The following is a 15306-nucleotide window of genomic DNA, read 5'->3' as shown; positions in this document are numbered from 1 at the left end:
TTCAGATCATGAGGCAGTGTTCATGTTTAATGTGCAAGCATCGATGTGGCCTCGTGTCATCACCACCACCATCCAAAGACATTCAGACATTCTCTCGCTCAGATTTCACGTCACGTATCAAGGAAAAGACGTACTACTTGCGTTACTCAATTCAACACGTTAGTGTTTTACAACTATCGACGGCATTTGGTTACGAAAAGATCATTCTCCTACCGGAATGCCGCGAAGATGTCACTGGCGTTGCCACTGTCGTCAACGAATACCAGCCTCCCATGAAGTGGAATCTGCTGGTGGTTCCACCTTTACTACCTCTTTCCTTTGAGCTCACCATGACCGCATAATCAGACTGCCGCAACTATAGGCGTAGGCTTCTTCTGGTCAGACGTCTGGTAGCTCGTTGATGGCTGCTCGTCACCAGAAACCGCAGTACTATCACTGTCCTGAGCTTTGCGTATCCTCTTTTCCCTAGCAAAAAGTTAGCTCGTGGCCTTCCACTGCTCATGATCAAGCGAGCTTACCCATGAGAACCTAGCAAAAGCCTCACAACCTGCGTCATGATAACCAACAGCACAACCATGACGGCAGAGTACACATAGCCCTTGGGAAACCTTGGGGCTTCGACGGTTGGGTACACAAACAGCGGAATCCACGCGTTTGTAGATGTGGCGATGGCCGTCATGAGGATCAATGTCAAAGCCCGCTCCTCAATGTTGTGTTTGAGGATGATGTTGGCCCATCCGTACAGCACCGAGGAGACCGCAACCGCAGAGTATGTGGTGCTAAATGCATACCACTTTGCGGCTTCCGGCACGTTCCAGATAGCCAATATAACCAATCCCGAGAAGTTGACCGCTGACGCCAGAGTGATCGCAGCTGGCCGCCCAATCCACAAGTCTGCGCTAAAGTTGATGAACAGCACGAAGAAGATTCCCAGCCCGGGGCTGAGCGCGGCCAGGTTATTCATCTGAGCTGTGCTGTATCTGCCGAGACTCTTGATCCACAGCAAGAAGGCCGCGCTGTTTGCACTGGTGTTGAAGAAGAGTATATCCCAGATGATCAAGACATAGAATCGCCAGTTCGTAAAGACTCGTTTCAAAAGGTTCAAGGAGAAGGGTGTGCTCTTAACTGATGCGCCCGCCTTTTCCAGACGTGAGCGTGCCAGCTCGAGTTCGGACTCCTTCATGAAGAGCTTGTTTGGCTTTGCTGGCGTGCCGGGCCAGACAAAGTATCCGATTACCGCGAGAGGTAGTGTGATGATTGCGTTGATGATGAAGAGCCAGCGCCAGCCGGCTAGGCCGTGGGTCCCGTCGAGGTATGTCACTGCTGCGGCTTGCAGTAAGGATGCTGTCAAGGTGCCAAGGGTAAGACCGATGTAGAAGATGCCGCCTCTGCGGCCGATCTCGTCGCTTCGATACCATGAACCGAGGACGAAGTGAACTCCTGGGAAGTACGAGGCCTGCTCTGTATGTTAGCTTCGATCCAAGACGGCTGAGGTACAAGAGAAAATTTACTTCGAAGATGGCCACCATGAATCGATATGCCATAATTTCCGCGTAGCTCTGAGCACGGTACTGCAACAGGGTAAACAGGCCCCAACCCAGATCTAGGGTCGGAACAAGCACATGCATCGGAACTCTTGGAAACAGGTAGATAAACGGCAAAAGACCGACTACGTTGCCCACGACGAAGATGGTCTGGAATTGGACGAGCTCATTGCCGTGGAAGCCGAGCTCATCGGCCATTCCAGAAACGTACGCATTGTCTATATTGTTGTTAGCTGCAATGGAAAACCTTCAAATTTTGTCTTGAAGGATCGCTTACTGATATTGATCTGGTCGATGTACTTGACCCAGTAGATGATGCTACGGATGTATGGTCAGTCTTGTCGAAGAGACCATGCAGAAACATCGAGACTTACAAAGCATACGGTACGATGAGAAAGTCGAGTTTGAGGATCAGTTTCCTCTCCTCTGGGCTATCGGTAGGTGCAAACCAGTGGTACCAACGGCGAACCGACGGAGTTGACATGGCGTATGAGTCTGAAGTCGGATTTGGACTTGCAACAGTACCGGAAGGAACTATCGATACCAAAGCAACATCGTCTTTACCAAGGAGTATTTATCGTTGCCACGTTCGACGAAACCTCAGACAGATGATGCTCTGGTAAAGTCGTCAACGCCGCACCGGAGCACATCACCAGCGGCCGTGGGTCGGGGTTCTCCCGATGAGGATCCAGACTCGCGCACCCATGGCAAAATAGCTCGGCAATAAAGAGGATGTAGTTATTTTCCCGATAGCTTATCTGGTCTTTATATCTGCAAGTTGTGGTTGGACGACGACCTTTCCTTTAAAAATCGTTTAGACGTCTTACCGGGGTTGTTGGGGATGATGCCATCCTGTGTAACATTGCGCGAGCGGGTACGCGGCAGTTGGCATTGTCTTTCCGTGCAGAAACGTAACTCTTGGTTAGAAGATATTCTACAGTAAGTTTAAGACCCCGGACTCTGCATCCAAGGTCCTGCGCATCTGCCCACAGTCTCCATACCAAGCTCATTATGGGCTACGAGTTTGCTTTCTGAGCCAAAAATAGTATATTTAAACACCTCTTTAAAGTTTGGGCAGGGTTCACTACTTTGCTGTGGCCCAAGGGGAAATAGCCAAGATTATAGAAGCTCAATTGGGAACTATTGATAGGGCATCTTGGTAAGAATCTCTTAAGTCTACTTTGTACAGTAAATTGCCCGATCTTGCCTAGTTTTGTACGCTTTCTCTTACAAAGAGTCCACAGAGGCTGAAGACTAAACCGGCAACTATAGGAATGAAAAAGTCGTGATCTCAGCAATGAAGAGCCATATGGCGTATAGGGGTCCACAATTGCACAAACACAAGAGGTGAAGCGTTAAAACATACAACTGAAGTCTATTCAAGTGTGGTACATTAGTTCACGCATCTCGGGTAACAGGTACAATTCAGCTCATCTCATTCGAGCAGTGATTTGAAACATCTGATTCGAGCAGTGATTTGAGACTAAAAGGCTTGGCTGCAAAACATACGGCTGATCTAAGCTACCTTAATCAAGCTCCTTACTCGCTACCCATGGCACCGGCAGCAATGCAGGCGTTCGAGAAGCCATCGCCGTCCATCTGCTTGGAGGGGGAGTTGCAGACACGGTGACCATCGCTGTCGCCGAGCGTGCAGTCGGAGCAGAAGCCGGGGCAGACCTTGTTGGTCACAGCATCGTTCTAATTCGCTGTCAGTTTCTGTGTTTCGAGCACCAGGCCTTGGTCTGGAGTCAAGAGCTTACGGGGAATGCGAAGATGAACTGGCCACTTCCAGAGGCAGTAATGCAATGAAGCTGGGTGTGATGCTTGGCGGTGACACTAATTGATGGTCTGTTAGCCACAAACTTCTGGAAATTTGTATTTCATGCGCCCTGTCGTAAAACAATGGAAGAAGAGAAGGAGTTACGAATGGGCAGAAGAGAATAGGGATAGCGTACCCAGTCGCGGTAGCGAGGATGAAAGTCATCATGGCGGTCACGGTAGAGAACTGCATTTTGAGAGCGAAGTAGGTAGGGCTGATTGCAAGAGAGTTCGTTGAAGTGAGTGAGTGATTCTTGAAGCGACTGTTGACTGTTTGCTTGAGTTATGAGTTGTGAAAATGATTATTGTAAAGAGGAAAATGTAGATACTTAAATAGCTATTGCTTGGCATGTTAGTAATTCATAGTCGAAGGGTTTAACATACTTGAAGCAATCGCCGGGTTCAACTAAATCGGATCTCCAGTGGTTCCCGGTACTGCCGCAAGGCTGAGATGTGCGATGATAATGTTCACGACTCAAGAGAGTGGTGAACTGGAGACAAGGCGTGGCCTGAGCCACGGCAGGGAGCGAATGCGAGAGCGAAAGTGGGAACAAGAGGCAGTGAAACCCACGATTCGACGAATAATTCTGCCATTGCTTTAAGTCGCCCACAATTGAAGCTTTCATCCCGGGAAATCGGAACATGAGAAGCTTTGGTAATCGAGGCAATTTGACTGTTCGTCTCATAGTCAAAAACGGATATTGTCCGCCGCCGCGGATCAATCTCACCTTACCCAGCCCACTAAGGCAGGCAGTTGTCAAATTACATGCGCTAGTTATACGAGCTGAAGCTCTAGAGACTCATGATCCATGCACGCATAGTGGTTTCAGTATTCACATCAAATCAGGAAATTATTCGCCTCCAAAGACGTTACCTGATGCAAAATGCTGACATTTTCTACGTGGCTCCAGGCCAAAAAAATATAGTTCAGAGGAAAAATATACATGCATGGATCCGATGAATCCGAAATGATATTACAAAAGGGTGGGTATCGCAACACAATGCCGTTACCCGTGATTATGTGCACACCTGTTCCCTCTCTTGCTTTTGGCCGTGTCTGGTTGACTTCATTCCATCGACTTAGACGCACTGGGAATACCAGTCGTTGACAAGCTGACACTTGCCAGATGCGCAGGTAGTGGCACCGGAGTAGCCCTGGCCACCGCACTGGCCGTACAGGGCAACGGATCCAGAAGTCGCAGCCTCGGAAGCCTTGGGCGCAGCAGAAGTGGATGCTACGGGAGCGGCCGAGGGAGTAGTCTCGACGGTATCAACGGTCTCGGCAGCAGCCTCAGTTGTAGCATCGGAGGAAGACGAAGCGCTGAGCTTGCCCATGCCGGCGTTGCTGGGGACGGTGGTCTTGATCGCACTACCAGCTGCGGCGCTGGCAATGGTGAGACCATCAAAGTCGCTGAAGAAAGAGGTATCGGTGTACTTGAACGCGTCGGTGGTGTCCTCGAAGACGTTGAGTTCGCACGCTCTGCCCAGCGCAGTCTTGCACTCCGCGGCGCTGGTCGCATCAGGAGCGGTGAAGAGCTTGCCCTGGTAGTCGGAGACGAGCTGGTTGACGTTGATGAAGGCGTTGCCCTCGAAAATACCGCGAGCGGTAGCCTCGTCACCCTCAATGGCGTGTCCCTTGGTGTCCTCCCAGACGTTGTTGACAGCGTGAAGCAGGGTGGAACCGCTCAGGGCGGGACCACGACCAGCGGTCATGTACACGTAGTTGTTCTTCATGGTAATCTGGTCGTCTTTACCAACCATTTCGAAAGTCCAGTAGTGGTATCCATCGCAGCCAGTGGAGTAGGTCGAGTTTCCGTTGATGAAGTTGTTGGATAGGGTGATGCGCTTGCTAGCAGTGAAGCCGAACACGTAGTGCTGGCGCCCGGGACGGGTAGTCTTGATTCAAGTCAGCTTTCAATTAAGGTACAAATACTTAGGTTATGGCAGAATGTGACTTACCGTGACGTGGTCGACCCAGACAAGGTCAGCGCCGGCGAAAGAAAGAGCGTCACCACCCCAGACGTACTTGTGGTTCAGGTCGGTAATCTCAATGTTCTGGATGATGACGTTGCTACCCTGCATCCTCAAGCCCTTACCTTTGATGACGCCCTTGTTACCGACACCGATGATGGTCTTGTTGGACCCGACGTCGATAGGCGTACGGGCGGCCTTGTACCAAGTGTCCGTCTCCTTGGTGGAACTGCCGCAGTCATCCTGGATGATTCTCTGGCAAGCGGCGCCGGTGCCCCAGCTGGCGCATGCTGTGCCGGTCTCCGTGCCCTCGGACTCGGTAAAGTCATACTCTTGGGAAAGAGCAATGACACGGGGCTCGTCGTCGGTGAGGTACTTTGTCAGCTCGTCAATGTCCTTGGGCGTGACGGCGGCAAGACTTCCACCACCGGTAACTCCGGCCGCGAAGCCCTCCGCCTTTCCGCTCACGGTCTGAGCGGAAGTCAAATTGGCAACGGCCGCCAAGACCGCCAAGATGGTTGTAGCCGACTTCATTGTGTCCGAAGGAGACGCGGAACCCGCGGAGATTTTGGGAAGCGGGAAAAGTATATAAAGACTGAGAAGAGAAGGAGAGTAGATAATAGTGAGTTCCTGAACTCAACGAATGGACAGACTCGATTGAGACAACTCGAGACCAAAAAAGTTAAAGAGAGACTTGAGGAAAACCCAACAGCAAGAGAAAATATGTTGAGAAACACCGAACCTCATCGAATTCATGGGAGGCGGCAGCCTCTGATAAAGCATCGATGCCAGCCATTCCTCGTACGTGAACACGGTAAAGCCCTTTAGCTCACAAAGATGAGGAGTCTTTCTACCTGGAACAGACCACGCCTGTCACTTTAATTAAACTGACAGATCGAAAAGCTGTAAGGCGCTCCCCAGAAGCCCTTTGATTGGTTAGTTACAGTCTTGCTGCGGCGCGTGCGCCCTACGCGCCCCCCTGAATGGGACACAAAGTCTGCTCGATTGAGAGTAGTGACGTCTCCTCCACGGCCCCATATGCCAAATGCAAGTAGATATCTGCGGGACTTCCTAATTATGTTCTATTTGGGCAAGTCGTTTGTGATGCTAGCTCATGAATCTGCGCGGCCTTTCTCCGTCGCGGGAAACCTCGACCCAACGCAGCTCACACTCGCAGCCGTTGGGTCCAGTAAAGTGTGTTCCACATTGCGACTATCTCAGCAAATGCGAAAAAGAAAGAAATCGGCCGGTTGATGCCGTATCAAGCCAAAGGAATGTATCGCTGAGAGAAAATACTGAGGGTAACGGCGTGAAGGGGCCGGAGACAAGAGCCACTCAACTGGAGTTTTGGCAAGGGTCACTTTCGTACTCGTAATTTCTCGTGATAGAGGAGCTTCTGTCTTGCTAGTAGCCAGCAGCGGCTTCTCCGCCGACGGCTAAGAAGCCGATGTGAACGCTGGCTTTTTGAGCATCCGTCTTGTTTGGGTTTTTTGTAACCATATTTGGGAAGAACCTAGATTCCCGATGCTTTTCAGCCATCGCACTACTCTCAGTCATTCGGAGAGTGTACCCCGCTTGCCCCAGACTCGGTGGAACTCCTACAAACATCACTTAGCGATCTCAAATAACGTTTGATTTAGTACCAATGGTACAGAATTTCCGAGTATATCCCGTGCTGGCAGGTCGAGATCCAATATCAAGTGGGCCCCGTCAATCAGGGGCAAGAACGCAAGTAAACGGGGAGACGGGATATGTCCGAAAATCTTGCAAATTGTTCCTGCACTGTGATTAGCGAGGTCAGAAGCTTTGTGTGCGCTTGACTCTAGGTATAACTGCCAGATCAGGTTTAGAAACCTCCTCACAATTTCCGCATATTAAATGCATTGCATATCAGTCAGAGTAACAAAACAAGCATGCAGCACGGTTTGATGACGTCGAGCACGAATAAGAAGTTGCTATCGTTGATTTTTCTTTAATCAAATGATGTTGATGGAGGGTCTTGGCATGGGCGTTGAGGCGTGTTTGCGACCGTGCTTATCTATGAATCAACGTGCCTCCTTCGTCGGCGTTGGACCTATCGATAGGTTTATGGTTGCAGGCGTCTTGGTCCTTTCAGTTATGTCTCACGTTAAAGCTCTGCATGAAAACTTGACTGACGTTTTCAGCGACCAAAAGTCAGTGAGTAGATCGATACATCGTTGTCTCGTACCGAGTTGTACGCGATAATATAAGGTAATCTCCACAGAGCTGTAACGCTCTTGATTGTACGAACATACGTCATGCGAGTATATAAGGCATAATTGTGACATTATCGCATGAATAGAACGCTGTCAAATCTACTAGCAGAATCAGTTGTCACAGTCTACCTAGATGTTGTTCCTGAACCTGAAGATCGATTCACTCATCCAAGGTTGTCGTCGCTTCGATAGGGATGGACACCATAACATGCGACGGGAGACGTTCAGCTGCGGCCCGGCCTCGGGATGATGCGGATCCAACATCCACGTGTTGCTGTGTGTGCGGGACGGGCACCCCCGGGACTGGGCATGACCGCCATGTGGGATACCGGCGAGCAGTCGCTAGCGCGGCCCGCATGCGATGTTCCCAAACGCCCTCCGTGCTGCATCATCGCCTCTTTCTTTGTTAGTAACTCGCTGAGTTTTGGCTCGAGGGCCAGCTTGAAATTGATTCCGCGTACAATTTCTCTCCTGAACACCAAATAAATCCAGACTCGAGAATCATAGAAACTCCTCCACGTACGTCGGACCCTATCTTTTAGATAGGTTTCCATATTGAGAAGTCAGCAAGAACAAACTCTCTCCCAGCACACATTTCTAGCCGCTAGAAGCTATTTTATCATCACCGTATTATCGCCATCACAGTCACTTCGTTATGGAGCGGTCACAAATAGCATCTCTAAAACATAATATATAGATGTTACGGACTATGAGATGCCAGTTTCACGTTTGACAAAGGTAACACAAGGGGCGGTTTGCGGGCCTTGGGAAACGGCGGTCCTGACATGCCGGTTTAGACCCTTGCCTTATCGGGCATTCTTCAATCAGCTATCCCATTCTGAATGGTGAATCACCCCCAAATTGCTTGTTCTCTCTTGGAGTCCTCAGTCTCTGGACAGGGTATCATATGGATGGTCGTAAGCTATAAGAAAATTTCAAGTACACGATAGTGGCCACAACTTGTGTCCGTCATAAGTATTTCAGCCGTCTATCCATGTGTCATGTGCGAGAACTAGAAGAATCGATCCGTTGCAGGGGAGGAAGTGACGGGGCGGGCTAGTGGCCACCTCTGGTCAACCCCGACTAGGGGAGGGTCAAGTATTTGAACGGAGATTTCGTGATGGGGTTAAAGAAGCGATGATTACGGAGGACATCTTAGATCACGGGAACAACCCAGCCCGTGCTAGTCATTCTGTTCTAAGTAGTCTTCCACGAAATCATTCCCATAGCTCTAAATCGCAAGAGTGTTAGTCTTCAGCTTGACGCCTATCACTGACATCACTGGCTAGTCTCAAATGCCCCCATAATGTCTCAATAAGAGGCGTAGACCCATTGACATGAGATCCATGACATTGCATACGTTGACGTCTATTCGAAAGGCAACGCCCGTTTTGAACCCACATGGCAAGACTACTTCGTGATTGTATCTGGTACCTTCATGGCGTGGAAAATATGTTGATAGATTAACAAGTATGAGACACGTGGGTGGTCTCTGCCCAATTCCAAAATATTCCCGTAAGTGTCCCCAGAAGCTTTTCCGAGACTTTTTCGTTCAAGTATCAGCGGTTGGGTCCTCCATTATTTGCACGCCGGGTCGTCTTTGCAAGTGAGCTGTTAACCAGTTAGAGTTTTCTTATCACTTCATCTAAGCCGAGAGCGTGAACCTACGTAGCAGCAAAGCGCATAGTCTCGACCCTCCAGAGCGGGAGGAGGGGCCGCCGCGACCTGGGTAACGGCGACAAGGAGAAGGCTGACGACGGTGAGAAATTGCATGTTGAATCAGAGGATGAGTCGATGGGCGTGACTAGAGTAATTGAGTTTGTTGAAATGTTATGATGCGAGAAAAAATGAGATTGGGTAGCGTGAGGCTAAGGTGCCTTTTATGCTTTCTGCTAGACCTCCCACTGTCTAGAGAATAAGGGAGTTGTAAGGATCGGGATCCAAGCCAAAAATCCCTCATCGACTTGACATCATTTGATCTGCCCAAGGCCTGGCAATTGTTGTCAAAATCTGTTCCGATAATCTTATCAGATCCATTCCTGTCGTGGCATTGGCCGATGAAAGGGCCGTTGGCCCTGGCTGTATCCATCCTTGGTACCACGATTAGAGAAACTATGGGGATAATGTGTGCCAGAGTCATTGAGCATCCGGTGGGATGAACTGGAACTAAGCTGGTGGCTGGAAGATGCTCCCACTTGCCGCCCGTGGCTGGTTGAGGTTTGACTTGGGTGTAAATGTCTAGCTTAGAGATTGACCCCACGTCCAATCTCCCTTCTACACGCCAGACAAGTCCAGCCCAAAAGTAGCCCCGAAGGTGAGTAAATTCTTCTCGTTCAGCTGGTTTCTAATACGGGAAACGTGTGGGAACTGAGGCTATCGCGATAGTTACACGTGTACTCCGGACGCACGAAAATATCAGCACGGGCAGCATTCGCCTATGGTAGATGTTTTGGGATGTTCTCAACTCAGACGACATCAAGTTGTTCATCCAGGAAAACGTAACTTCAGGAAGAACTATTTCACACCGCTCAAATGAGTCTGAGACATCAGGCCTGAACGCCACGTTGAGAGGGAATCAGCAAAGACCATGGCTTACTAGCTGAGATTCTGGGATTCTGGGAACGAGAATTGATGCAAGTAGAAACATTACAGATGATCGTAGTAGCTTTTGCTTCCTCATTTTTCTTTTCTCGCTTTTCTTCGCGCGCTCTTGAGGTCCTAAGCTGAGATGACTGTAGTACAACTTCCGCAAGACCTCACAAAGTCGGTCGAAAGAAAGTTTCACTCATCGCCACCTCCGGTCTCAATCACATCGTCACACCCGATGTCAACTCTGCATGACATAAACTCATAATTTATTCATTTGAATCATCAGCCCAACCAGCAAAAACTAGTCATCTAGCTCAACGGCACGACTCGGGACTTTGCCAGTGTCGCGTACAATGACCTGACAGAACCGTCTGCGCTCATATTTAATAACACGGGCAAGGATCTAATCGAACAGCACAATCTAAGAGACCGTATCCGGACCTTCGTCGCGGACGCGGCAATGAACTCTAACGACGGCAGTAGCGCGTTGATCCGGCAGATGTGAGACTGTAACTGGTAACCGCAGCCAGATGTGTGACATAATGCCCGCAACGGCCGTATATAGCCATCCTGTATCCCAGAACCACCCAGATATGGATGTGGCGAAGATCTCAGTGGTTTCAAGCTTGTTGGACTGACACTAGATCAAACTTTTTACCTCAGCCTCTCCATAGCAAGCAAGGGAGATTGAAGTTCGACTAAGACGAGTTCACACCACCATACGTACTTTTAGGCCGAGAAGGAAGGCGAAGGTTGGAATACTATGAAAATATCCTACGCGATTTCTCTTGTTCTTCTCACCGCCCAGTATAGTATTGCTTTCGCGGATGCCCCGTGAGGGGGCCTTCAACCGTTTGCTTGAGGCTGATGATCTGCGCCTACCTTGTTCAGGAGGAGGCGGATAAGGGGGGACCGGCGATGTCACGACCCAATATTGCTACATATAGTAGCGCAATATGAGTCTGATTATGTCCTATAACGAAGGCCATAGTGATGTGTGCTCGTCTTGAAAATTGTGAGTCGGTGCGGCGTGGGGTCTACCTCATTATCGAACAAAGTTCAACAAAGTCACCGGTCCTTCGGCAATTCCTGTCGGGGAGCCTCGAAACTTGGTGCTTTCAAGACCAGGTCGATTACTCAACGATGAAATAAGGTGTTGCAACAGGTTGCCGAGATAATTAGTCAGTGTTGCACTGCGCAAGAAACTTTCGACCGTGACTACTATCTGTGCGCCCCTGTTTCGTGTTGACTTGGTGGATCCAGAATTCCTATTATACTATTATTGTTCCTAAGGGCAACCTGACTTTATCACGATGTTGGCACATCGAAAGAAATGGTCAAATTCTCTTGGCAAAGGCGACGACAGTTTTACAATACCGTGGTCGACTTCAAGTGGACTAAGATGGTCCTAGACTAGATCCATCAATATCGACGCATATCTCGTCAGAAGTCGTCTTGTGCCCTGTACCAGGATACTTCCTGCACTTGTACCACATAGACAGACCCCACAGCTAGCTTGCCACAAGCCAGCTAAAGCATCCTCCTAAGGCTTCGGAAAGCTTCCTGGCTAGGTGAATAAGTATTATGTGCACGAGCCGAGAATTGCGATACTAAACTTGGATCCATGCGGCCCGCTGTCGCCCATTCCCATGGGCCAGAAACGCCTGTCAGCCCATCATGAAGAGTGGCAGTGTTGGACGGGGCCACTAAATGGCTTACTGTTCATCCAGAGGCTGAAACCCTTAACAAGGTTGTTCCTCATCGTCTCCATGTTGGTGAAACAGGAGCAGCCAATCGGTTTTCGGCCATCGAACGACATGGGGCCTCGGAATGTAAGGATGGCCTTTTCTCTTTTGCCCTCCCTCCCCCGTGATTGTCATGGAGATCTCGGAGGAAAAGCACACGCTATTTGGATGTTTACAGATCAGCGTTAACGCTCATTGCTCTGGGCAGCATTTCTGTACGTGCTTTCCCCCCAGGCCGGCTCCGCGAGTATGTGACCAAAAATACGCTCTACATGTGATGCCGATAGACAGGCAAATGCGTCAAAAGAGTTGCATCCAGTCCCAAAGTTCCAATCAATGTCTGAATTTTTCAAGACGCTATGCTATAACTTATCACGGGACTACCGAAAGGTGTTTGTCCTGTCAAAATAGCCAAGTCTTCGGCCTCCAAACGAGTCGAGTCGTTGAGTTCATCCGGATCGCTGCTTGCCAAGGCGACATGTTCAGCGGGTTACAAGGACGCCGAGCTCCTTTATGCGTTGAGAAACGCCTTGAACACGACACACAGCTTTGACAAGTCGCTTGACGATGTTCACTAAGTTGAAAGCCCGCCGCCGGCGGTGAAAAACAGTCCGCATAGTGCGGGCTGTTCATGGATGCACCACCAAATTTGAAAATTTGTGATAGGGCTTAGCATCAGCCCAGTTATCATGGAGAAATGGAGTCTAGAGCTTCTATTCCATGGCAAGCAGGGAACCGGTTACAAGACCGCTTCGAGGCCTTCCTGGTCACAATAGGGGGCATACACTGAGTGGGCTAGAGGAACTCTATTTTTGCACTGACGCTACTCCGCATCTCCGCTTGATTCCATGGCAGCTGAGAGCACGTACGTCCCCTCAGTCCGACTTGAAGAGCTTCAATTCGTAAAAGGCAAAGTTTCGAGCCCAGTGCACATTTCGAAAAGAAATCCTCGTGGTAGGTAGTCGGAAATTGGTCGATTCAACTCGCCAGTGTCATCATCAACCAGAATGCCTTCAGAGTTGTATCGGAGAGCTTTTCCGCATGTGCATGGATCCTAGTTGTCAAGCATTGCCAGTGTCGATCCCTTGTCCCGCCTGGCCGGTTTCAGAAGTAAAGAATTGGATTCTACAGTCTTCTTAACATGCATGCTAAGAAGTCCACAATAACCTTGTTAATTCACTTCACGAAGCATCGAATACGGACTTGGCAGCTGAGAATAGCATCGGGCATTCGGCCTTTGTACTGCCAAAGTGTCCGCTCGGCGCCGACTACCATGGAAAAGGCTGGCCTTACTTGGCCAGGCGTAATATGGATTCAATCAAGAGGCTAAGCGAGGTGATGGATTGGCATCATCAAAATTGATATTGAGGAGTGATCATGATGACCGTACATGGAATAGGAACAGTTCCGTTAGTGTCATGATGTTATAAAAGTCTTTGCTTGTCCTCGAAAATATGTTGTTCTTCTCATCATCACCTCAATCAGATCAGTCTTCCATCGCAACAACGAGTTGTACTTCCTTCATTTTTTTTTGTGCTTTTTATTCACTCACTTAGGAACTTTCCTACCACTTTCACTTACAACCAATTTTTCGATTCAAAATGGCCGCTATCGGAGCAGTTGCAACCCTCGGCACCGCCATTGGCAATGTCGCTACCTTTTTGGGGCTCGTCTCATCGGGCATTGGCATCATGTCGGCCATCAACACGAAGCCCAAGGAGGTTGACTTCTACACCATCCGCATGGAAATCGGAGACAACCAAGATGCCGCGGGCAACCCTCCTTCCATCATCCTGTCCGACTTCTCCAACACCCAGATCTTTGGTGTTTTCGAAGGAAATAGTGACAAGCCCGAGGACCAATGCCGCAATAATGGTGACTTGGAACTATTCAAGGGCCTGAAGAACGCTGAGGCGCCTATTCAGAGCTTCAAGACCAACAATGGTTTCAACCTCAAGTCTCTCGATATCCAGCCTGGTGGCAATGCCATCTGCGTCTCCAACATCATTCTCAAGGGAAGTGACACCCAGGCAAGACGCGACGAGGTCTTCATCCCTGTTGGTGACTTGGGCTTCCAGTGCGGCCGCGAGTGGAACTGGGGCGCCGTCCTCAATGGTGTTCGCCAGCGCTGCATCTGGCTTGACGGTCAACCCGACGGCACCAACAAGCCCATCCAGTCCCTTCACCTCGACATGGAGAACCTTGCCGGTATCTTCAATAAGGGCAAGAACGACACACTAGCCAAGACCACCTTTGAGCAGGCTTGCAAGTACGTTACCGACAACGTGGGACAGGTCGCAAACCGCAACAGCTGCAAGGAGTCCTTCAGCAAGCGCTCTCTTTCCGGCAAGAACCAGACCATTGATACTGTTCCCTTCCTTGAGGAGATTTCTGGATTCTTCAATGGCAAGGACGAGTCGCTGACCAAGTTTGCCGGTGCTCCTTTCATCACCTCCGACAACAAGATCTGGGACTCCACCAAGAAGGCCTTCACTGACGTTTCTCCCAAGAGCGTTCCCACCAAGCGCTCCCGTCACTTTGCCCGCATGGAGGAGAAGAGGGGTCTGGCTTCTACCTTGAAGGGCGAGCGCTGCGAGTATGCTGCTAATGGGGCAGCTCCAGTGTGTAAGGTTGTCAAGGAATTCGCCGTTGGCTCTGCCTGATTTCAAACGTTCGGTTCCTTGATTGATTGGATCATTTCTTTGTTTTTTTGTTCAGCCTTGTAGATTGTTTGTTTAGATTTCTTGAATCGCACTTCGCTTTTTAGAAACGTCTGCTGAACCATTTAACGTGTGTTTGCTAATCATTTGTCAATTCACACTCTATCATGGGTCAACTCCTCTAGCTTATGACGAGTAGAAAGTGAAGTACAAGCAGACCAATCATCTATTAAAGCTACGGGACTTTGCAAGTGAGGTGAGATTAAGGTGACACTTCTCTCGGATCGAAAGGGCACTTAACTTTAAGGTGGCAGGGAAGGCAGCAGGGATGGTCCAGAAGAACTTTCAGTTCAGGTTGTGGGGTGCCTACGCCATCAAGAACCTACGGAGTACACAACATGGTATCAGTCGATCATTTGCTTGGGCAGAATTATTCTACCGAAAACACTATAGATCTGGCGCTTGATAACGATTTCCAGAACGAGCCACAGAACGTTTCAATTACCTTGGTGTCCTTGCCTGCATAAGCATCAGGCAAGTCGCGTATGGACCCGACTTCTGCGTTGTCATATTGTTCGAACAGAACTCAAACCCATTCATTAAACAGACCAGAGAATCTCACGTCAGCTTAAATCAAATAGCCGAAAACGTGTATTTCCTCCATTCCCAGCTGATAAGACTGCCGATTGCGAGGGTTTCAGCGAAAGGATCAATGTTCATCGTCGCTTGCCGCTGCTGGGGG

The 15306-nt window shown here is 49.5% G+C and overlaps 5 protein-coding genes across 5 annotated transcripts; 1 reads left to right on the top strand and 4 right to left on the bottom strand.

Annotated features, from left to right (window-relative positions):
* Nucleotides 1-341: 341 nt before the first annotated feature.
* Nucleotides 342-2028, bottom strand: CTAM01_13234 (uncharacterized protein; the record flags this gene model as incomplete). Its single annotated transcript, XM_060529238.1, has 5 exons — nucleotides 342-465; nucleotides 519-1456; nucleotides 1512-1762; nucleotides 1822-1862; nucleotides 1919-2028. 5 exons carry the CDS (start codon nucleotides 2026-2028, stop codon nucleotides 342-344), a joined length of 1464 nt encoding a protein of 487 aa, XP_060376179.1.
* A 1055-nt stretch (nucleotides 2029-3083) lies between these two features.
* On the bottom strand, nucleotides 3084-3555 carry CTAM01_13233 (uncharacterized protein; the record flags this gene model as incomplete). Its single annotated transcript, XM_060529237.1, has 3 exons — nucleotides 3084-3242; nucleotides 3305-3380; nucleotides 3500-3555. 3 exons carry the CDS (start codon nucleotides 3553-3555, stop codon nucleotides 3084-3086), a joined length of 291 nt encoding a protein of 96 aa, XP_060376178.1.
* Nucleotides 3556-4442: 887 nt separating this feature from the next.
* Nucleotides 4443-5867, bottom strand: CTAM01_13232 (pectin lyase; the record flags this gene model as incomplete). The annotated part of the gene is made up of 2 exons (XM_060529236.1): nucleotides 4443-5258; nucleotides 5322-5867. 2 exons carry the CDS (start codon nucleotides 5865-5867, stop codon nucleotides 4443-4445), a joined length of 1362 nt encoding a protein of 453 aa, XP_060376177.1.
* A 3281-nt stretch (nucleotides 5868-9148) lies between these two features.
* CTAM01_13231 (uncharacterized protein) lies at nucleotides 9149-9343 on the bottom strand (the record flags this gene model as incomplete). Its single annotated transcript, XM_060529235.1, has 2 exons — nucleotides 9149-9181; nucleotides 9239-9343. 2 exons carry the CDS (start codon nucleotides 9341-9343, stop codon nucleotides 9149-9151), a joined length of 138 nt encoding a protein of 45 aa, XP_060376176.1.
* A 4162-nt stretch (nucleotides 9344-13505) lies between these two features.
* On the top strand, nucleotides 13506-14567 carry CTAM01_13230 (uncharacterized protein; the record flags this gene model as incomplete). The annotated part of the gene is made up of 1 exon (XM_060529234.1): nucleotides 13506-14567. The coding sequence occupies one exon, from the start codon at nucleotides 13506-13508 to the stop codon at nucleotides 14565-14567; it is 1062 nt and encodes a 353-aa protein (XP_060376175.1).
* Nucleotides 14568-15306: the final 739 nt, after the last annotated feature.

The sequence above is a fragment of the Colletotrichum tamarilloi genome, assembly GCF_030869305.1.
Source record: "Colletotrichum tamarilloi strain Tom-12 chromosome Unknown Scaffold_91.1, whole genome shotgun sequence".
Taxonomy (NCBI): domain Eukaryota; kingdom Fungi; phylum Ascomycota; class Sordariomycetes; order Glomerellales; family Glomerellaceae; genus Colletotrichum; species Colletotrichum tamarilloi.
This window is presented reverse-complemented; position numbering and strand designations above follow the sequence as displayed.